The sequence below is a fragment of the Hippocampus guttulatus genome, chromosome 8 (genome assembly GCF_054856545.1).
Source record: "Hippocampus guttulatus isolate MCC_2025c chromosome 8, RoL_Hgut_1.0, whole genome shotgun sequence".
Classification (NCBI taxonomy): domain Eukaryota; kingdom Metazoa; phylum Chordata; class Actinopteri; order Syngnathiformes; family Syngnathidae; genus Hippocampus; species Hippocampus guttulatus.
The window spans coordinates 7483665-7506988 of record NC_141268.1 but is presented as its reverse complement, the minus strand read 5'-3'; the positions used below and the strand labels follow the sequence as shown (position 1 = coordinate 7506988).

General features: G+C 43.5%; 1 protein-coding gene across 2 annotated transcripts in view; it reads right to left on the bottom strand.

Moving 5' to 3' along the window:
- magi3b (membrane associated guanylate kinase, WW and PDZ domain containing 3b) overlaps positions 1-23324 on the bottom strand; it is a 156300-nt gene that overhangs the window by 15620 nt on the left and 117356 nt on the right. For both annotated transcript variants that reach the window (XM_086117255.1, XM_086117256.1), the window contains exons 5-14: positions 22666-22828; positions 21415-21494; positions 20201-20258; positions 14850-14950; positions 7165-7356; positions 5000-5635; positions 3236-3267; positions 1348-1516; positions 1195-1289; positions 416-623 (exon numbers count right to left, since the gene is read on the bottom strand). In XM_086117255.1, the coding sequence (XP_085973381.1) occupies positions 416-623; positions 1195-1289; positions 1348-1516; positions 3236-3267; positions 5000-5635; positions 7165-7356; positions 14850-14950; positions 20201-20258; positions 21415-21494; positions 22666-22828 (1734 nt within the window). The remainder of the gene's footprint in view (positions 1-415; positions 624-1194; positions 1290-1347; positions 1517-3235; positions 3268-4999; positions 5636-7164; positions 7357-14849; positions 14951-20200; positions 20259-21414; positions 21495-22665; positions 22829-23324) is intronic.

Genomic DNA, 23324 nt, shown 5'->3' with positions numbered 1-23324 from the left:
AAGCATGACCTGATCTAATGCATGGAAGTTTTATGTTCAAAAATGTATAAAACCTTAAAAAAGAATTCCATAAATGAAAGTTATAAGCTTACTTTTACACACCTCACCCAGGGATTGAACCCACGCCGTTAGTTTTCGACCAAAATAACTGCAGAGCACACTGACTATTGACCTTAACGCACCGCATCTTAATTCAGGCGACTTGCATCATGTAAAGGACACGGAAAGTGAAACGGAAAACTTTGGGCGATATGAGATCACAACTTTTTCTCCAAGCCGTGCAACACGCAGGCATCGTTCTGAACTTGACGCATGCACAGATGCGTTGTTGCACAGGCCGCATCACTGCTCATGACTGATGCAAACTGATGAATTTTGGGATTTATCGCTGTTCTTGATGGTGTCCTGCGCCTACCTCTGTAGATGACCTTCCTGCGCACGGTCAGCATGACTTGACCATTGCGGGCGGCGTTGGTCATGAGGTCCAGCACCTGCTTGTGCGAGCGGCCCTTCACCATCACGCCGTCGATGCCGATGAGTTCATCTCCAGCCCGCAAGCGGCCGTCCTTTTCCGCAGCGCCATTGGGCACGATGGCTCCGATGTACACCTGGGGGAACACATTCTGACAGGGGGTTACCATACTTCATTCTGGCTGTCATTTGGATATTTAGACATATTTGGTTTAATTTGCATGTTTACATTAACACACAGTGTGCCTTTATTAGTTATCATTTGGGGTGAACCAACCATCTGAGATGATCAGATTTATGATGATTTACAATTTCAATCATCGATCAAACTAAAGACAAAAATGCAAATTTTGACCCATGTTGAAATTGTGGAGCACTGTAATTTCAAAATATAATACAAAAGCATAAGAAATATCATGTATGGTAGCCGTTAGTTGACTTGACAACTCTGCATTTAACGTTTGTTTTTTTTCCTCGCTTGTCATTTGCCGTTTCCAGACTCTTATCGCTGTGTGGACTAGCAAAATGTCTGGCCAACAAGGCAAAGTCATCATACATCTGCAAGGATCCGAGATGACTAAAATGAGATGGATTTAAGACTCGTGGCAATCCGAATAGGTTAATTGCTGTAGCACAAAGGTCAACAATTAGTTCCAAATAAAATTTAGATTAATCCTCTGACATTAAAACGGAACCATTTGCAGCGATGTTCCATATACTTACTGGCTGCTGAGGACCTTCTCCCCCCAAAACGCGGAATCCGAAGCCTGTCTCAATGTCCCTCTTGAGGAACACATCAATGTCTTTGGTGTGGGGCTCTGTGGAAGACAAACACAATGGCTTTTGTTCAAATTGAGAAGGCGATGATGGACTTACGTCTGCTCTCCAGCAGAGCTTTGGATTTCAGGTACAATTCGGTGGCGTCCCGCTTTGGTGAGTCGTTGGGGGCGCGCAGGGTGCTCGTGTTGGAGTGGTAAGGCAGTGCCTGGGGAACTGAATCGCCAATGGCATCCATCGTCTCCGTGCTAGCCGTCATGTCCGGCCTCTGCATGAATGACAAGGTTGAAATGTTGTACGTTACCCATTTTGTTTGTCACTTAGCTGACTGAGTGAGAGGCGGCGTTCACTCTGAACTGGTCACGAGTCAACCACAGGGCACTTCCAGATAAGCAGATGCATTAACCGCTTGAACACCATGCTGTCATTGTTATAATTTGGGACGTCAAACATCAGGCGTGAAATCACACAAAACTTAATTATAAAATATGTGATTTGCTTTTTCTTTCTTTTTTTTAGGGCTGCGGGTGTCATCATGTATACTATTGATCGCAAAGAGGAAAATAGACCCAGAAATCCAACTTTGTCTGCTCATTCATATACGTGCAACATAATGAATAAAATAACACACACTCAAATTAATTTACCAAGCATGCATTACTGTAAATAGACTTTGGAGCGCAAATGTCACTAATTGACAGTGTCATTCTTCAAACACCTTCCTGTTGCCGCTTCATCATCAGGTCTCTCCATCATCAGGGGTGAGCAATTTTACTTTCATTCACTTTTCTTCCACACAAGTTTTGGAATATTAGCGAGGGTTGGAGCAAAAGTCTGGTAGGGGGTTGAGTGTGGCTTTAACCGGGACTGTCTTGAGCCTTGTGTCCCGACTTCTGGCTTATTTTGCCAGCTCCATTGTTTTGTCCCCCTTTGATGCATGTCCTGTATTTTATTTTGTTGTATTTTTTTTTGTGCAGCCAGCAAGCCAATTGTTTTGGTCATGTGTATGTCAATCATACACTTGTCATAGTGATTCATATGATACATCAATTAAAAAGGAGTTTGGTTGTTAAATTCCTTCTTATTTATTTTCACATTCACATTTGCCTTCTCATTAGCATCTAATTGCTAACAGGCCTGTTTTCGTCATAACGGAACTAGAATCACTTCCTGCTTCTGTCTCTAGAAATCATGGCAAATGTGGTCCTACTAGCCTAATGCTGTGGTCTTGGGTCAGACCCAACACACGCTAAGCTTTTCTGGCGGCATATTTCCAATGTTACATCACAGCCAGCTTCCAAAATTACCGAGCAAAAAAAATTTTGGGTAATGATGAGCGTAGTGACTTGATTTTTGCGCTGTTGAACTGTCAACGGAGATAGCATTTAGCATTAGCTAAAGTAATAACACAACCAGGGGTCACCAGACTAACACACAATTAAATTTGCTATCAATAGTTCCTGGTGAGAATTTTGCCTTTCAGAAAAATTGTAGTGTATGAAAATCTGGTCACTTTTTTTTTAATCTATCGGCCAACAGTTCTGTTGAAGAAAAACAAATCTATTTTTTACTTTGTTGCTTGTTGTGAGGGCTCTAAGCTGCAGGACTGTGATTCCGCAAAAGAGTTGACTTGCCTCCTCATCCTGAAAGGGGCATCCTCTTTTATTCGAAAGTGTGGTTGTATTAATAACAGCACCTTATCCTTAAAGGGGAGCTCATCATGCTACATTACCACGCCAATCTCCTGACAATGGCCAGTAAGATCCCCCAGAACTGTGAGAGGAAGCAATTTAGACTTTTCCAGGGTGAAACAAAAGGAGGCGCTCAAAATCCTAATCAATATTCACATATCAACCATTTAATTTGGCACCGTGGAGGCTTAGCCGGTAAGCGGAAGGGTGTAGTGGGTGCGAGGGGCGACAAATGAGCTTGGAAATAAAACTGAGTGCTGATTCCACAAAGGAGGCAAAAATATGTGTCTACTCACAGGCTTGAGACTCTTCACAGGTGACGTTTGACCTGTGAAGAGAGAAACAGAAGTCTGTCAAACCACAAGATGGCACTGCCTCCCCGGTCGCAAGTGAAACAAATCTGCTCTGGCTCCATTAATGATGGATGTACATGCGTGTGATGAAAGGTGGACAGGGAGTGTCGCGCTTATACATGGGGACGACAACACGGTCCTTGCGGGGCTGCTAACAAGACGGCGGAGCGCATTAGCAGTGTACATATTAATCACTGACCGATCATTTCTCCCCCTCACTCTCTCGTCTTGTGCGTTCCCTCTCTCTATCTCGAGCACTCAGATTGTTCCCTGCAGATCATCTCTAAAACACCCCCTGCTGCTGTGTCCCCCCTCGACCCCACTCACTGCATTAACTCGATTAACAAACAGCCCTCGGGAGCCTTGAGGACCTTGCAGTCATGGACTAACACTTGGCGTGATGAGGGGTTAATGGAGCCTGATGGAAAGTGGTGGGGTATGGCTGGAAGCAGGCGCAGTGAGTGGTAGTTGGTGCGCCTGATGAATGGCGACGGTCGGGGCGGGAGGGGGTTATATCTGATGTTGTTCATGTTCCTGGAATTGGATCTTTCAGAAGAAAGATGCCGAGAACTGCCGGTGTATTCAGGGGGCTTCGGGTTTACCACATTTCGGGGTAACGACACATTTAATGAAGGAAATTGCGTGGATGTTGAAAATATGATACTGACATGAAATTCCATATGATTACAGTAACTGATGGAATCTAAGAACATCAGTAACATCAGTAAATACTCTCTTAATTTGAGAACTATGTTGTGAAAATGTCGGAATTATCATAACATGATAAGAGGCGCATATCTCCATGTTGCTGCGCCAAAATATGGCCTTACGTGAAAACGGTCCGCAATGCAAAAAAAAAAAAGGAGTGGACAGTGGACGGCTGCCCTAGATTATTTGCAGTCACTGAATAAGGGTGCTGCACTGTACTGCAGAACCCCTGACGAAATTCCCTTTATCATAGTTTATTTAGCCAGGCTTTTCAAAGACCCCTCGAACACCGCCACAGGTTCTTTGCCTTTGATCAAAGCCGATCCGGTGGGGAAGGAGAGTGGTGGGGAGCTCATCGACTCCACGCGTACCCCCGGCTCTCGGAGAAGACCGATGCGTGAAGAGACTCCTCCCTCTGTCACACTCACTCTTGGAACAGAGCCCATCCCCACGCTTATGTAATTCTTGCTCTCCGAGTTGTAACACTGCATTATGCCTTGTTGTAAACACAGCGGGTGTAGGTGGCAGTGTTCTGCAGGATTGTGGGGCACGTGGCGTTGGATGTGCATCTCGGAACGATCTAAACTATTTTATTGACATGTTATAGACAAAGGTGGAAAGATTCACTTCTTGACGATTACATTTTGGCCTCAACCGACGAAGGACTTTTGTTCCTACGGCGATAACGTAACCCAAACTTATATGCAATGCCATTATGTGCCGGAGGTGTCTTCATCACATTTACCCTAACGCAGCAGTAAATCTTAACTCCTAATTAAGTGTAAAACACTTTGAGGTTCTTCATAAATGTAACAGCCAAATAAAACAGTAAGTACGGCAAAAACTGAATATGCAAACTACTTCACTGCGTACGGTTTGCTCACTCCATAAATTGGCATGACATTTTGGAAAAATGTATGGTAGCAGCTTGACAAGGCCTTTTTCTGTCTAGATATGGCAAGATTTAGGAAGATGAAACCTGGAAAATGGACACCCTACCTCCACGCAGCACAAGCACATCGACTTCACTCCCCACAGGGAAGTCTTTGAGGATGTCTACCACCTGCGCGTGGCTCAATGTTTGCACATTCTCCCTGTTGATCTCCTTGATGACATCCCCTTTCTGAAGGTCGCGGCACCACTGGGCGTCCAGGATCATCTTGACCTTCTGGCCCAGCGGGCAGTCGGCGATGGCGAAGCCGAATCCGCCTGGCCCTTTGATCAGCGGCACGTTCACCAGCTCTGGGTGCAGCATCCGGGTGGCCGACTCGCCCTGCCTTCCATTGGGTAAGGCAGCGACAACTGGCCGCCCGCTGGAGTCGGTGGTGACATAGTGGAGCTCCTGGGAGGAGCCGTGCAGGACGTCGCCTTTGACCAAGAGCGGCTGCCCGTTGATGAGTGGCACAGCCGTCACCACTTCACCGCCATGTAACGCTTGCGTCGGGCGGTTGGCCGGTGGAGGCGGCGGGGGCAGAGGGTCGTCGCTGTCTACATCCACGTCTGGGGGAAGTGCATAGCCACGGCAGAGGACCATGTCCACGTATTGGTTAACGGGAATGGACTGGAACATCTGCACCACCTCCGGATGTGTCTTCCCCAGGACGCACAACCCATTAATCTCCACGATCACATCACCTAAAATGCAAGAACAGTGAAATCAAGCCATATTCTTTCCACTGTCACTGAGATTTTCCCTTTGAAATATTCCAAGGCTCATCAATCTTCTTTGATGGTATCACAGAGACAGCTCCTTTCGGCCTATTTCAGGAAACTCCTCACAGATTCGTACACGGTAGCAAGGCAATGAATGTCAAGGTCACATGAACAAATATTACACAGTGTTAGGCTCATGCTTTTGACTTCAACCCTGCTCACAGTAATGGCTGGGTTCTTGTATTATTGTTGACGAACAATCCATGGAAGGCCACAGTCCGGGGGAAAAAAAAACTCATTGGTGAAGCGTTTGAAAATGTGCAGGTCCTGATGCTTTCTCCTCAGCTTCCACAACTATTGAATTATTGAACGTTTGAAGAAGATTGGTTTTGAACAAGCAAATGTAACACTGTAGGTTCTTGCAACACAGAGGGGCTATGGAAAAAATCTCCACGCCCCTGTTAAATGGCAGGATTTTGTGTTTCAAAAATGAGACCAAAAATATCGTTTCAAAATTGTTTCCAACAGTGCGACTGATTAACCTCTACAACTTAAAAAAAAATCATTTTTTGGTTGTATTTTGGAGAGTGGATATAAACTATATATGCTCCAACAGTAACGCAGCATCAACCTTCAGTTTAAGATAGGTACTCGACTTACTTTAATGGCCCATTTCCCTGGCTGTACACTCTTGAATGGCAGAACCCGGAGTGTTCTTCCAAACTATCCATCTATTTTCTGAATTGCTTGTCCTTTTGGCCTCATTTTAAGTCCAACCATTTCTCGTACAGGCGGCTCACCAGTGCGAGGCTAAGCGTGTTTTTGTGTCCTCTCTAACAAAAGACAAAGGCGTTGGTTGATCTTCATTGACTGCCTAACATCCGTCCATCCATCCATTTTTTGATCCATTTATCCTCAAAAGATTCACAGGGTGTGCTGGAGGCTATCCCAGCTGTCTTTTGGGCAGTAGTACCCGGAGAAAACCCACGCAGGCACGGAGAGAACATGCAGCAAACTCCACACAGGAAGGCCGGAGCTGGAATCGACCCCTGCACCTCTGCACTGCGAGATTGACGCGCTAACCAGTCGACCACCGGACCGTCGACTGCTTAACAGTTTAACTTAATTTAGTTTGTAACTATGCGTAGTACTAGTATCGTTTTCAACAGTGGTACCCAACCAGTCAATTGCGATCGACCAGTATACCGCGGACATGGTCCCAAGTCGAGTGAGGGAATGTAGGGGGAAATGGAAAAAAATAAAATTGTGTGTCCGTGTGCGTGTTACAAATATTATATAGGGTAGAGTTAGATTTCGAGTGAGATTTATGGTACAGAGTTAGGCTTGGCGACACAGAACAGGATCCTTACTCCAATCCAGGATTCTTTTGAATAACCTCTCCAAGGCCTTTTAGCCAAACAACCTGTAACCTTTAAAGTTCAATATGTACATATTTGAAAGTGATTTCTTTCCACATCTGGGGAACGCTTGAGTGGCTTTGTGTGCCTCACCGGATGCCATTTTATTGTCGTTGGCGGCGGGGCCGTCACTGAAGACGTTCTTCACTTGCAGAAACTCGTCGGTGCGGTCGCCCCCAATGATGGTGAAGCCAAAGCCCTGTGAGCTCTTCTTCAGCGCCGTGCGGTACATGTCGCCCTTCAGCTGATTCGGGTTAGCAGTGAAGCCAGGCACGCTGCTCTTACCTGCGGACGCAGATTGGAATACTTTGTTTCCTCTCGGTGTCCTGATACTTTACAATGCAATTTACAATGCAGGCACAGGTGTCCAATTCTGAATAAATGAATAAGAAAAGATAAGAAAAACCTTTATTAGTCTCGCAATGGAGAAATTCCCAATTCACAGCAGCAAAGTTATGAAAGGAAGAAGTAGAACAACAAAATATAGGAGCTGCTGGAAAGGCAGCCACTCACGCTGCGCCATTTTGAAGTCAAAATATATATATAGATAGATAGATAGATAGATAGATAGATAGATAGATAGATAGATAGATAGATAGATAGATAGATAGAGCAGGGAACAGATGGAGGAGAAACTAGAGAAGTCGAGGTTTGCCCTGGAAAGGAGAGGAATGAAGGTCAGTCGCAGCAAGATGGAGCACATGTGTGCGAATGAGAGGGACCCAAGTACAAGAATGAGGTTACAGGGAGAAGAGATAAAGAAGGTGGATGATTTTAAGTACTTGGGGTCAACTGTCCAGAACAATGGAGAGTTTTGAAAAGAGGTGAAGAAGCGTGTAGAGGGAGGCTGGAACGGCTGGAGAAAAGTGTCAGGCGTGATGTGCGATAGAAGACTTCCAGCAAAGATAAAAGGAAAGGTGAATAAAAATGGGGTGAGACCAGCCATGCTCTTTGGACTGGAGACAGTGCCACTGAAGAAAAAACAGGAAGCAGAGCTGGAGGTAGCAGTGATGAAGATGTTGAGGTTCTCTTTGGGAGTGACCAGGTTGGATAGGATCAGGAATGAGTACATCAGAGGGACAACTCATGTTCGAGGTGTGGAGAGAAAGTCAGAGAGACCAGACTGAGATGGTTTTGACATGTCCAGAGGAAAGAGAGTGAATATATTGGACTGCCAGACAGGAGGCCGAGAGGAAGACCAAAGAGGAGGTTTAAGGATGTAGTGAAAGAGGACATGAAGGTAGCTGGTGTGAGAGAAGAGGATGCACAAAACAGGGTTACATGGAGGCAACTGATTCGCTGTGGCTATATATAGTTAAAAACTGCAGAATGCAAACAGTTAAAAACGTTGCGGATCATGATTCATATTTGAATATAGTTCATTCATAAATGTGCTGCACCATGTGGTGTACATGTCTTGGCCACATAAATAATTCGGCATAAATAATATATGCCTGAGGATTTGTAATATTGTCTGTCTACATGTGTTGCAGCTCCGTTGTTTCGTTTCTTCAAGGGGTATTACACAACCACACCAATGCTACTAAATTGTCACGTAGCATGGTGGTGGTGGACCCCAAAAAGCAGGCAGGAGGGAGGAGCAGGGTGTACTTGACGAATTGTATTTAAAACAAGAAAACTAAATCCAAAACAAAGTCCAAAGTAACAAACAAAAACTATCAATAACCAAAACACTACTAGAACAAATATGACAGCAGCAAAGGAACAGCAAACAAACAAACATGACAGTAGCAAGAGCAAAAAATGACCAGACACTGAGTGTTCGGGCTGGGAGTCCTTTTAAAGCCCTAATTACCTATGACCAACAGGTGTGCAGCTGCCGGGGGAGCCCTACAGTGCCACCTGTTGGTCCCTAAACCGAATCATGACATAAATAGCCTTTCTATGGTGTTTTACATTGTGTATAAGTACTAAGATATTGGACATTTAAGGCAAAGTTATGTGGTTGGTTTAAATGCACATCATGTAATTGTATTGTATTGTATTGTTTATGGATGTGAATCAGTCCATCCATGCATCCAATGTCTAAGGCTCTTATCCTCACGAGGGTCCCGAGCATGCTAGAGCCTATCCCAGCTGTCTTCGGGCAGTAGGTTGGGTACACCCTGAACTGATTGCCAGCAATCGCAGGGCACACACAGACGAACACATACATTCACGCTCACACTCAAATTTAGGGACAATTTACACTGTTATGTCTTATCCACAATCTGCTAAACTGCTCCTTGTTGTGAAGTTAAGTTTGGTGCTGCTATTTAGCACTCATTTATCAAAATTTTACCGGCCTGTATCTCAAAAAACTATTTTGTTGGGATACTTGTAAGTCAAGTCAGCCCTGTATGAGAATGATGTCAAGTTTGCATTCGTCCAATCAATGTGTCTACTTTGTACTCACAGTGGCAGATAATCTGATATGTATTGCATTTTTACCCACATTTGGATGGGGCCTGATTCCAATTTGAGGAAATCCGATTCCGTGCTTTCTTTTTTTCTATTTAAGCTGCCATCCAGCATATCAAAATTTTTCCACTTGAATGCAAACAAATGGAATTGTGTCACTTACAGTGTAAATCCATCCTTACATCATCATCACCTCTCAAACCACAATGTATGTTTTAAATACATTTTGAAGATTCTAAAATTGTCCTTAAGGTTCAATGTGTGTGTAAATGCTCATGTGTTATTGCTGTGATTGACAGCTGATCAGTCAACGGGCACCCCGCCTTTCATCCGGTTTTGGCGACAGCTTCCCGGTGACCCTGACAGGGATTAGAGGATATAAATGACGGAGAGACTGACCTGTTATCGTTGGAGCTAAACAACAATCACTGAAGTATATACGGTACATTTTTTGCGCACAGGGGTCTACATTCTTCCCCCACTCGCTTGCATCCTTTGGGTTTTCCGAGTGCTCTGTAAGTTTCCGAGCAGTGTGCGAGGAATTTAAATGCAAGCATTCTCATTCCATCAAACGGTTGAGCTGTTAAAAACTTCCAGCGCAGACGTGCGCAGCAGCCAGCGAGGGCGCTTTATCACAGCCGCCGTGGACTCCAGATGTCCACATGCTGTTGCTGCGTGGATCAAGCTGCGCTCATTTGCATAATCACATTCAAATTGCTTGATAAACTCGGCGCGGATTTGTTGCCTTTCTTCTTCTATGTAAACGACAATTTGGCTGTCTGAGGTAAAGGAGGAGGACAAGAGGTTTTGGTGGAAGTGGGTATTTCCAGGTGTAATAATACATGCGAGTACTTTGTACATGTGAGCTAGTACACTCAGAATAGGGCTGAACATCCATCCATCCTTTTTCTGATCCGCTTAATCCTCATAAGGGTCGCGGGGGCATGCTGGAGCCTATCCCAGCTGTCTTCGGGCAGTAGGCAGGGGACGCACTGAACCGGTTGCCGTGTCAATCGCAGGGCACACAGAGACATACAACCATTCGTGCTCACACTCACTTACCCAGAGAAAACCCACGCAGGCACGGGGAGAACATGCAAAGGCCGGAGCCGGGATCGAACCCATGACCTCCGCACTGTGAGGTCGACGCTCTAACCACTCAATCACTGGGCCGCCCAAGTGCTGAACAATTAATCAAATTTAAATGAACATTGCAAAATAATGGAATGCACTTTCCAAATCTCAAAAGCTGCAATTTGGGGGAAAAAAACATGCTACATTTCGGTAGGTTTAAATTTTTTTAGAAATACATATGTTGATTTAGCTATTTAGTGTTTAGTACTTGAGAAGTGCAGTCCGTTTGTTTACATGTGTTTGCCTAATCAAACGTGAAAAGTTGAAGTGATAAACCCACACATTTGCTTGCATTTTTGTTTTAATCTTACAAATGATTTCCTGACTTATGTTTACGCTGCACTTGTTTGGTAAAATATGGTGAAAGTGTTGTCGTGAACGCTTAACAGACCGAAAGTGTTAATGGGCTAACAACTCCAATTAAAATAGAGAAGCATACTGTCTTTCATATTAATTCATGTTCTTTTGCCTTTATTTTAGCTTTAAACTAACCTATACAAGACCAAAACATTCATTTATATCTCACATGTTGATTGTCATGCAGATGAATTTGTTGCTTGGAAAAAGGACCTTGAAAAAACACAACCGCATTGTAAATCGCAATCACTATATTGAGGAAAAAAATTGCCTAATTAATAATTATAAGTGCCCGGTAGTCCAGTGGTTAGCACGTCGGCTTCAATTCCAGCTCCGGCCTCCCTGTGTGGAGTTTGCATGTTCTCCCCGAGCCTGCGTGGGTTTTCTCCGGGTGCTCCGGTTTCCTCCCACATTCCAAAAACATGCATGGCAGGCTGATTGGACGCTCTAAATTGTCCCTAGGTGTGAGTGTGGGCGTGAATGGTTGTTCGTCTCTGTGTGCCCTGCGATTGGCTGGCAACTGATTCAGGGTGTCCCCGCCTACTGCCCGAAGACGGCTGGGATAGGCTCCAGCACCCCCCGCGACCCTAGTGAGGATCAAGCGGTTCGGAAAATGGATGGATGGATAATTATAAGTATTACTTGTCACCAGCCAATCGCAGGGCACACAGAGACGAACAACCATCCACGCCCACACTCACACCTAGGGACAATTTAGAGTGTTCAATCAGCCTGCCATGAATGTTTTTGGAATGTGGGAGGAAACCGGAGTACCCGGAGAAAACCCACGCAGGCCCAGGGAGAACATGCAAACTCCACACAGGGAGGCCAGAGCTGGAATTTAACCCGGTACCTCTGCAATGTGAAGTCACCGTGCTACCCACTGGACCACCGGGCCGCTGCCATGAGATCATTTTTAAAAATGGTTCAGCCCTATTTCAGAATCGTAGTGGGATGTTGAAGTGTAAATGTACGTGTGCTACACGACATGTGAAATAGGTCGTCCATGTTCTTCCGTCTTCGTGAAAATCACAATTTCTAAATGAGCTCCAAGAGGAGAACAATTGACAATGTTGGAAGTTGATAATTATTTGTGTGTGTGGAAGCCAGGCCAGTCAATGGAATTGTCTCAAGGTTTGTGGGTAGGCATAAAATAAAACATTTGTGCTTTCGCTAGGCTTTAGATGGCTGGAGATAATAATTAGCACTGTTGTAAGACATTTCTCTGATATTGTTTGCGGCAGAAAACAAAATTGGCACCTGAAAAGATTGAAGACTGCTAAGTGCCAGACAAAACATTAACAGTTGACGGTGGACAAGCAGACAGGTGGACTTGTAATTCCTAATTTACAGTACAATGTGGAATTTAAGGGGGGGGTGCATGCGGAATGGTGCACATGCGGTAGTGCACGTGGAATAGTTCAAGTAAAGTAGTAGATGAGGAATCGTTTTTTTACAGGTGGGATGACAAATCTGCAATAGCACATATCGAATTGTATACGTATGTACAGGTGGAATAATACTGTACTCCACATGCATAATGCTATGTGACTATTAGTAATAGCATGTAGAGGTGGAATAGTACATGTGAAAATGTTGGTTGACTGGGACATGTAAACATAACTGTTTAGCATATGTGGACAAGTACATTGGAGTGCACATATAATAAATGTGTGTCCTGCAAGTCCATGTGCAACGTACAATTTTAAATATATATGTGTAATTAATGTATAATAACACAAGTCATGGGTGATGTGGTGGTTGCATCACAGCTGTGGTGTGATAAGCAACTTAATAAGATTAAGTTGCATCATTGATAATCGGAGGAGCCAAAGCAGTTTCATCAGACCCTGCACACCTGTGTGTGTATGTGTATGTGTGTGTGTGTGTGTGTGTGTGTGTGTGCGCACACGCGTGTTTACGTTCAAAGTGGTGTGCAGGGGGGGAGTGGGGGGGGGCGGCTTGTCTGATTATGCTCGGTTCTGTCTGATGTGTTGTTCCGACAGCTGTTTTGAGCTGGCTGAGTGCCCACTCCCTTGCCCCCACGTGTGTTCACACTCTGGCTCCCTGAATCCCTGCACTTGCTTGCAGCGTGTTGCAATGTAATCCACTAAGCATCCTTCCTAATGGAGTGCGCACCCACCCCCCGCGTTAAAAGCTGCAGAGAAGCCTCTTAATGGTGCACGTATGAATGTGTTAGCAACAAACAACTCATCCTGACAATCACGCTTTAAGTTAATTGAAGGTTGCCGACCTGCGTGAACCCGCATTCATCACACTGGGACAGAAAGTCAAGTGTGCATAGAGAGTACAATTGTGGTACAGAAACTTAGCGGTGTGTTTAAGCGGCGCCACTTCAGATCCGCTGCAATGACTTTTCACACTCTCACTGAACTTGAGTTTTGTTTGGTGGGTTGAAGTCATTCAAGGGGAAATTGTAACAAGTCTTCTTTTTGCAATGTGCCCAATGCGATCAACATGACATAAAAGACCCTTTGAAAGTGAAGTCAGAGATTTGATTCTGAACACATCAAACATTTTTGAATATAAAATATGAGAAAAGATGAAAAACAACTGAATGGTTAAGCTACAGCGTAAAACAGTTTTTCACTATTTCAGTTTGCCTGATATTTTTGGGGGGGTGTGGCTAAAACAGGGCAGCGTGTGTCTGCTTCTTTGTTCAAGTTCTTTTATTTGCATTAGTTGTCATCGTGTGCAGTTGTGATGACCAGTTAGCTAGCTACCTATGCCGACACCACACTACATGCATCAAATAATCTGTTGACGTGGACGCTTTAGAGTCTTTCGTTGCAGCATGAAAATCCCTGTGATATTCCAGTGACTGGAGGCATCCATTTTTCCATCCAAGTTCTCAGTTGAGCAGGGCATGGTTTTAGTGTCTTCAGTGGACCAGCCCGCAGTGTTTGAGAGCAGAGACATTGGATTAAATTGGCAATTACATATTGTTTGTATTGTATAGTTGATTTCATCATCTTTCTGTTAAAGGTGGTATGGCAAATAGTTGAGAATTTTTCCAAGTTTCTGGGGTGGCCAACAGCCATCTATCTCACAGAGTAGACTTGGACTTAACAGCAGCCGGATCTCATCTCCACATTCAGAACTAAAAAAAGAACAAACTGTAGTAAAGTGCCAATTTTTTTAAATAGTAACTTGAGGATCCTGAGTGTGATGTCTGCATAAATAAGCAACAGAGCAAGATGTGGAGGAAACAATTTTTGTCTCTAAAATTGAATTATCTTTATTCACTCCAGTTTATTTTTAAGATAAATTATTCTTTTCATCATAAATGTTGTATTTGTATCTTTGAATAAAGACAAAAACTTCAACAGTGTATCAACAAATTAATTAGTAATTGCACCTATTTTTCTGATGCCCTCTGAACTCACGTTGCCCTCCATCACCTTATTAACGAACCTTGCGGCCCATGCTAAATGTCGTTTTTAGTTATTTTTTGTTTGGGTTTTTTTTTTGGGGTGGGGGGGTGTCATGTCACGGGCTGCTAAAAAATGGATGGCAGGGAGCAAAGGGCCCCAGGTCATAGTTTGGACACTACTGATCTAGACATACGTATTATCCCTTTAAACACTTGAAGGGAAATGTTATCCATCCGTCAGTCCATATTTTTTTATCCCACCCAGGTTGCGGGTGAGTGGGTCTCACCCTGGGCTGGTCGCCAGTCAATCGCAGAGCGCATTCACCCAATTTAGAGTGTTCAGTTGACCTAAGGAGCACGTGGCCAGAAGCTGGAGTTCTCATAGAAAACCCATGCAAGCAGAGGGAGAAAACATTGCTGTCAAATGTCAAAGAATGCAAAGCTCGAAATGTTAAAAATAGTTGCGTCCTACCATGAGACATGGCCGCCTTCTGGATGGTGGCCGTCCCCTGGCTGAGCCTCTTCTTGGCCTCCAGGACTGGGTTCTCAAACTGGGTTTTCTGGTTAATGTGGCTGCAAAACAAACAAGCAAGTACATGAGGGTGGGCACACACACAAAAACACCCATATACACGCACGCACACACACACACACACACACACACACACAAACATATATATATATATACACACACACACACACATGCACATATACATATACACAGTATATATATATATATATATATATATATATATATATATATACACACATATAAATATGTATAGGGTGCCGCTTTGCTGTAGTCAATTATACATGCACCCGTTATTATTAATTCACACATTAATAACAGTGCACGTACAGCAAAGGCCAGCTGGCCGCCTTCTGTACTGGCATTCAGCCATTTAATATTGTAGGAAATGAACTCCCCCTGCTCAGCGCCCGCTCACGGAACAACAAGCTAAATTGCCTTTTGGCCCGCTGGCAGGGAAACCAAAAGCCATTGTTCCACGGCGAGCCGTTGTCAGACTGAAGCTCACCATCCATCTCGTGTCCACTCGGCTTGTCCAAACAACCATCTCAGCACTGTCACGGCGACCTCGCAGGATTCTTCCCACAGGCTGACCAATAAAATGCTGAGGGCTCTGCTTTTTTTTCCCCTGTCTTTTTTTTTTTTTTTTAATCACCTTTCCTAATATCGACAAACAGACCTGCCACAAAGCCTGCAGGGGAGGCTGCTGAATTCAAACACCAGAGGACACCTGATCATCTGATCTTCCTCACGGGCGTTTTACATTAGGCAGGAGCATCCATGCTCGTGATGGACGCAGCGAGACGCATACAAGAATTCTGATGTTTATTTTTCAACATTAACCTCCCATGACACACAAACACACTGATCACATGGGGGCCTGGAATGTTGCCAAAGCACGGCAATGACTTCACTTGCTTGGTCTGCTGGTGACTTGGCCTCGTAGAATATATTAGTGGAGTACAATGAGAACATATGTTGGGTGCAGTATATGCAGTGTGTGTAATTCGTATTGTACTGTATATGTACAATCATATTTGCGTGCTATTGTAAATGTGAGGGATAGGTGTTACAATTCATTCCAATATACATATACAGTACATACACAACTTCGGTCTGTAAAAAGTACATTTGAGGTTCATGTGTAGCAATACACATTTCTATTAGCATATGTGAGGTACACGTGTACTCGCTCCTGTGTGTATATGTGCAAGAATATAAATGATGTACCCGAGGGACCGAATGCTAAATTACAAACATGTCGTCCATGTGCATTGTGTGAGGTGCACATACTTGATGGAAAAACACGACTTGTGAAACAGTGGAGTAAATTTATGGAATGTGATTTGCATGTTGAAGTGGATATTTGGAAGAGTATTTCAGTGGCCCATGTGCATTAACACAAGTGTAATATAAAGGGGGATCATACTCAGGTAGTATACAGCCATCTCGTTACCGCTGCGTCTCACGTCCTAGACGCATAATTTTCCCGCGGGACGCAAGGAAATTTCTCAGTCAAAACAAAAAAAAACTACGGCAGAAAAATGACGGTACCGAAAAATCGTTTCCCATAAAAGTCACCGCACACGAGTTGACTGTACGTGATCGAATCTCTCCTGTGTGATCAACACGATTTCACTGTGTTTGCATGTGTGTTTGTGGTGTGGTGTGTGAGTGTGTTTCTTCTCATTTACTTTCGTTTTGTTTTGTTTTCAATGTTGGGGGGGCGGAACTTTATGTGCGCATGCGGGTTGCTATTTTAGTTCGCAAACGGAGAAATTGCGCAGATGACAGTTTGAGATGGCGGCCAAAAAAAACACAAAAGTCTATTAATTATGACATTTAAGAAATGGGAATGCCAGTCTGATTTTTCGTATGAATCGTCCGAAGGGCGTATCACTAAACTCACCTGTAATGTATGCACAGAACACGAGAGCAAGATACGACGAGAGGCACGATTCCGAGGCAAGTTGATCATTAGATCTATAGGCTAATCGCTATGAAAAATATTTTGAAACAGTCTTGGTTATTCTATAATTTACTGGTTGTACCATGGTAACTTTAGGAATAAAACATTCATCACAAGGTGTAATGCTAATGTTAACTGTCGGTAGAACTAACGATGACGTGTGGTCGATTCTTTCGTCAAATTGATAGTAGATTACACATGCATTGTTTTAGGAAGAGGATGTCAAGCCACATCAATACCTGTGTTAATGATTACCAGTAAATTAATCTTTGCAGTGTGAGACGAGAAAAAATACTCTGATTTTGTGGTATGCTGTATTCATGAAGCAATATGAGTACAACATATTTTGATCCATTTATTTTGTTGAATCTTTTTTCCCGCAGCGATCGCAGTTTGACAATCGCCACCATTGTCGTTTTGATCTCGCGTTAAGTAATCTCGCGTGACGTGATTTCCGTTCTCACGAGACGAGATTGGCGAGATCGGCCTTCACCTCTCGGAAAGCAGACAATTGCCAAGTTGTGTAACGTTAAAACAAGTGTTGCGAACAAGTGTTGCGAAAGTTTATTGCGGAGATATCACAGTGGAAGCAGCTAAAGTTGGATAGTTTTTTGTGATAATAAGTTGACTTTGAGAAAGCCTTGCATCATTGGAACCAGAGCAAAGAGAGGAACATTTATGAACTCAAAGACTGAACCATGGGATGAAATAAAAACCTATTTCTCAGCAAATCTTGTATGCCTGAAATATTTAAATTTATGCAGCATTTGTTTAGAAGTAATAAACCTATTATCAATGTATATTGTTGTTGTTTGTGTTATTATCACATGCAATTGAATAAGTAGACCATTTCAGAATTCGAAATTTGGGACTCTCTAAATGCATAATGGGACTCTTCTTTTCTGATCAGCGAGTCCCTGGGACTCGCTGGGGTTAAACTGTAAAGTTATCACTGAGTATATGCTGTATGTGCAGTCATACACACATAATATGTGATGCACAAGGCAGTAGGACTTGCACAAGTTAGACAATTGAGGTACGTTACTTGATCTGTCCGGAATTCAATTTTTGGTTCAAGTTAAATGGTAATAGTGATAGTCATAGTTTAATAGTCATGTTTTTAAAATAAATCATAGCTTCAAAATGTTCTATTTTATAACACAAAATATGTGAAGTGAAAAGTGACATGAGTGATGCTTTGCATGTACAATATGTGAGTATGAAAATGCCTCCCGATACCACATACTGAACCCGGTGGAGGACGATTGAAGGGACGGACAAAAACCCACTTCCTTCCTTGCTTAAGCCATCCTTTTTATAAAAAAAAAAAAAAAAAACTCCTCTGTCCCAAAAATTGTCATCCATCTGGGACAGACGGTTGAACCGTTCTGTCACAGGGAAGGAATTCCCATTTCTGGCAAAAGTGTTGACATGCTTCACTGAAAAAATAATCTTCAAGAAGGATTTTAAGAACATTACCTCGCCCAGTAAACGTGAGAATTTCCTCAAATTACATTCTTTGGATCAGATGACACAAAAGATTAATATTCTTACAGTCTTTGGTGGTAAACATTAAGCTGTCAGATCGCTATAAAATATTTCAAAGGCAGGACAAAATGACCTTTGGCACAAAACTCACATTTTGTCAAAATTGAGCAGAAGTAGTGAGGGCGGAGGGAGGTTCTCTGACCTTGTTTGTGTTGGGCATCCAAATTATCAGCTACTGTGCCGTCAAAGTGTGCTCATTTACGGCTTGTGCATTGACAACGCGAGACAGCTTGGAGCTGCACTCAGTAAATTGTACCACACGTTCAGGTTTGAATTATTATAACAAAGATTTTGTGCTCCTTATACATTTTCTGTGCGCTGCGAGGATGAGAACAGCCTGTAATGTACTCTCAGGTTTTTGAGAATGTGTTCTCCCAGCATAAAAGAAAATCAAACTGACGATGACGTCCCTGTCCATTCTCTTGAGTGCCAGCCTTTATCTCTACATTACCCTTTACATAAAAGGAGCTCGGTTTGCTTTCCCAGCTGTTCAATAGATAGCTATAAATTCATATTGAAAGACCAGAAATTAGCATTTTATGCATGTTATATTTAGATTGTTTCCACAATAAGAATACGTTTACAAAAGTTCCACGTGACCTCTTTTCTACTTTGAGCACCTTCTCTTCCAATTGTCTCTGCACAACCATGACCGTAACGTTTACGCACAGTTTGAAAATTTAATTCGGTGTTTCTTTCATGTGCAACAAGAGGGAGCCTGCATACCACTTGGAGCACGCGCACCGTACTTTTGATAATCACTGGCAATATTGTCATAGTTTGTGTTGTACATTTGCACAATGCACGTGCACGCGTACCATATTTTCCGCACTAAAAGGCGCACCTATTCCATTTTCTTGAAAGCTCACAGTGCGCCTTAAAATCCGATGTGCCTTGTGTATGGTTATTAAAGTAATATGTCGACCCCAAAATGGCCCCTTGCTAGAGACATGCTTACAATGCAGAGTTCAGACTTAAGGTGATTGGTTTCGCAGTTGAACACGGAAATAGAGCAGCGGCAAGCGAGTTCAATGTTATCGAGTCAATGAACCAACTTGCTGTTGGTTCAGTGAACTGTGTCGCTGCTTTATTAAATAAGTTTTACTGACAATTGATCGTTCTGTAGCAACTCCACTCAAAAGCTAAGCTAGTTTAGCTGTTGTCGTTTGTTCAAAGCTTCTTTGATCTGTGACCGTGTGTTGTGTCGGCACTGATTGATTGAACCACGTGCGTACGTGCTCGCGCTCGCGCGCTGCGGAGAGCAGCGGACTATGGACTTCACTCGAGTGGCGGCATTTCCTTGAGCGTAGCTCCATCTAGTGGATGCATTGTAGATTGCGTCTTATAGTGCGGTGCGTCCACTATATGAAAAAATAGCCTATTCATTGAAGGTGCGCCTCATAATCAAGTACGCCTGTTGGTGCTAAAAGTACGGTAAATATATAACTTCTTGAACATACAATGTGCAATCGTACTCGTGTAGTGCAAGAGAAGCAGAACATGTGAACGTGTAATCTTGGCTGGGGCAGTACAGTGCATTTAAAAATCGTAAGATGACAATAGAAAAAGGAGGCTCCTGCTGGAAGCATGTTTATTTTTAGACAGTATATTGATGCATGCCGGTGCATGGCTAATGTACGCTACTATGCCACATGGTACACACTTCACCGTTCAAATGGACTGTGTGCATCTACAAGGAAACGACGCATCAAAGCTCACTGTTTGCTACCGAGCCCGCTGGCGTGCTAGGAAAAAGCCATGAATCAATAAGACTTACTCTACGTAGTATGTGCCGTACTGTGGGTCGTCAATTTCCTCCCAGCCGTAAGGTAATTCTGCAGAGAGAGGGAGAGGAGGGAGACAGGAGCGCCGTGTTTAGAAAACAAGCATCATCAGGATCTCATGTTGTTTGACTTGGAAACAGCCCGAGATCATTTAGAGAACATTTCGAGCAAGTGGGCTTGGATGCAAAGCCCCTGATGAACAGATGAGGCAGAAGGAGGGAACAAAGGATGGGAGAGAGAAAGGAGCTCTTCATGCAAGAGGAAGCTTTTCAGAGAGCTCACTTTCCTTCAGCTGCTGAAATAGTCTATTAAAAAAAAAACAGGCTGGGAGAGGCTTGTTTGTTTGTTTGTTTGTTTGTTTGTTTGTTTAAGGCCTTTACTAGCATCTTGCGAATTGAAATTAATCAAACTGCGCTCATGTGAGGAAGCTGTTTTTTAGTTGTTTTATTTGGACACTCAAGCCAAACTAATGAGTTTGTGGTCTTTGGGAAAAAGCATGTGGAGCAAACACATGATACCACATGAGGCTGATTTGACAATCTAAACCCAATTTATTCTCGTAGGGCAGCACTGTGGAATCGTGGTTTGCACAACTGTCTCACAGTTTTGCGTTCTCGGCTGAGGCCTACCTGTGTGGAGTTCGCATGTTCTACCTTTGCTTCCTACCATGTTCCGAAAACATGCATTTTGGACTAAATGAAGACTAATTCATCTACATTAGCAACCGGTTTAAGGTGCAGCCCACCTCTTGAGTCAGCTAAGACAGGTTACCAGCTCATCTGGAAAATGGATGGATGACTCTCTTTTTCGCACAATCAATCTGGGGACACTTGTCGTATTTGTCTCCATTGGAAACAATAAAATAGCTTTCATTTGTTCTATGGTCTACCTGACCTTTTAATGCCGTATATACAAGTGGTTATGTTTCTGTAGTGCCGGTCCGCCCATGAAGGTCGAAATTAAACAATCAAATAAACCTTGTGTTCTGAAAATGTGCCTATTCTTAGGTTAAATCAGTCAGTGGTGGATATACACAAGCGTGATTCATTTGGACGTAGAAAGGTGAAACCCTTCATCAAAGCCATAAGGTAAAGAGAGCAGCAATGAATTTTGTTGGATGTCTAGCATCAGCATTTGCGAAGAGTGTTTGGTTCGGAGAAGCGGCGCATACTTGATGATGACAGTGACGATTACCATCTATACATACCTCCATCCTCGCACTTCTCGGCGGGTTTTGCCTTTTTGGCCAAGCGGGGATCCAACCAGGTGGTTGTCTTGGTGTTATGACTGCGGAGCACAAAAAGCAGACGACACCAGTAAGAGGGGCGACCACAGCCAAAACATGCGATGGACCGCATTTCCGAAAATTTAGTAACAAGACCGTTTTAAAGTTTCCGTACTGTTTTTTCAAGATTTTGTTTCAAAGGAGGTATGATATATTCCAACCATTCATTTTCAATTGTGCTTGTCCTCATTTTGATCACAGGTGAGTTGGAGCCTACCAAGCTGACTTTGGGCGAGAGAGTCTGAATCACTCTGTACTGGTCACCAACCAATCATAGGTCACCCAGAGAAAAATAACTATTCACGCTTATGGATGCTTTCAAGTCTTCAATGAAATGAGCAAGGTTTTTGGAAGCCAAAATTCAAACCGAGAACCTCTGAACAGTGCGGTAAATGAGCCAGCCACTCTTCCACCGTGTTGCCCACGAATACTGAGTCATGCATTTCAATTTCAGTTTTGAAACTATATGCCCGTTTTCAGCTTTGGGCTGGGCTATGGTCATGTCAATCCAGTTTCAATTCAATTTTATTCAATGTTTGGCGATTTTCACTGCTGTTGTCTATCCGCGTGAGTGGCTGCCTTTCCAGCAGCTCCTATATTTTGTTGTTCTACTTCTTCCTTTCATAACTTTGCTGCTGTGAATCGGGGATTTCTCCATTGCGAGACTAATAAAGGTTTTCTTATCTTATCTTATCTTACTGTATCCTTTTCTTTGATCTCTTAGATACTTTTCTTTGATCTTTTAGAATCCAATTGACATATCTCATCTCTTATTAACACTGTACATATCTATGTTCAGTCGGGAATAAAGCCCACATAAAAATTATTTTGTGTTCGGTCAAGTCTTACCACAGATGCGGCCACATATACATACATACACACACACACACATATAGAGTATACATAGAGACACAAATCCAATGCTCCATCAACACAGTGAAAACTAGGGATGGGCAACTTTAATGCTGGAGGGGACCACAAGTTTTCATGACAGCCACTGGGAGGCCCACATAGGGCCATGCATCTTCTAGCCAGATGTGTGACAAAATTCCATATATACTGTATATATATGGAATTTTAATATATGGAATTTTAATATATATGACAGCATCAAAATACTCAAGTACAACTTGATAAATAATAATTCGTGAAGAGCTCTCACGTGCAACTCACTCGATGAAGTAGACCATGCCCGTTTCAGTGTAAGCCATCTCCCAGTTGAGCGGAAGCGGCTCCAGGCTGTCATCGCGGGGAAGCGAGCTCCACGTGCGGAAGTCCATGGTGCTGCTGGACTGGGCGTAGCTGGGCACGGCTCGCCTCCAGTCGGCTTTGTGCTCTGTGCGACGCCATGCAGAAAGCAGGAAGTGATCAGAGGAAGGAACTAAGTTAGCCTGTTAGCATCCCCTCCAAAAAAAGGAAGGGCCGCATGCTTCATCCTATACATGCATGTGCTGGCGCATGTTGAACCGCCCCGGGACTATTTCGCATTTGCATGTGCACATGCTGTTAGAGTTTATGCCTACATGTATGTGGAAACCCCTCCCCTAGGATATGTGGGGGTGGGGGGTGGGGGGCTGCAATGACAGATACAATACTTCACATCCAAAGCAATTTGGACCCGTCAGGCTTTCTCGGTATACTTATATTGCCTCCATTTGTTGACAGACTACACCTTCTCTTTAATGAGGAACTATTTAACAATAAACAATTGTTGTGCCATAAAAGCCCTCGTCATTCCCCCGGTACACTCCAAAAGCTTTTATAAAAGGATCATCCTCACCTTTTAATGTAGCACACACAACAGACACACTGCGTGAAAAGCTGGCGTAAAA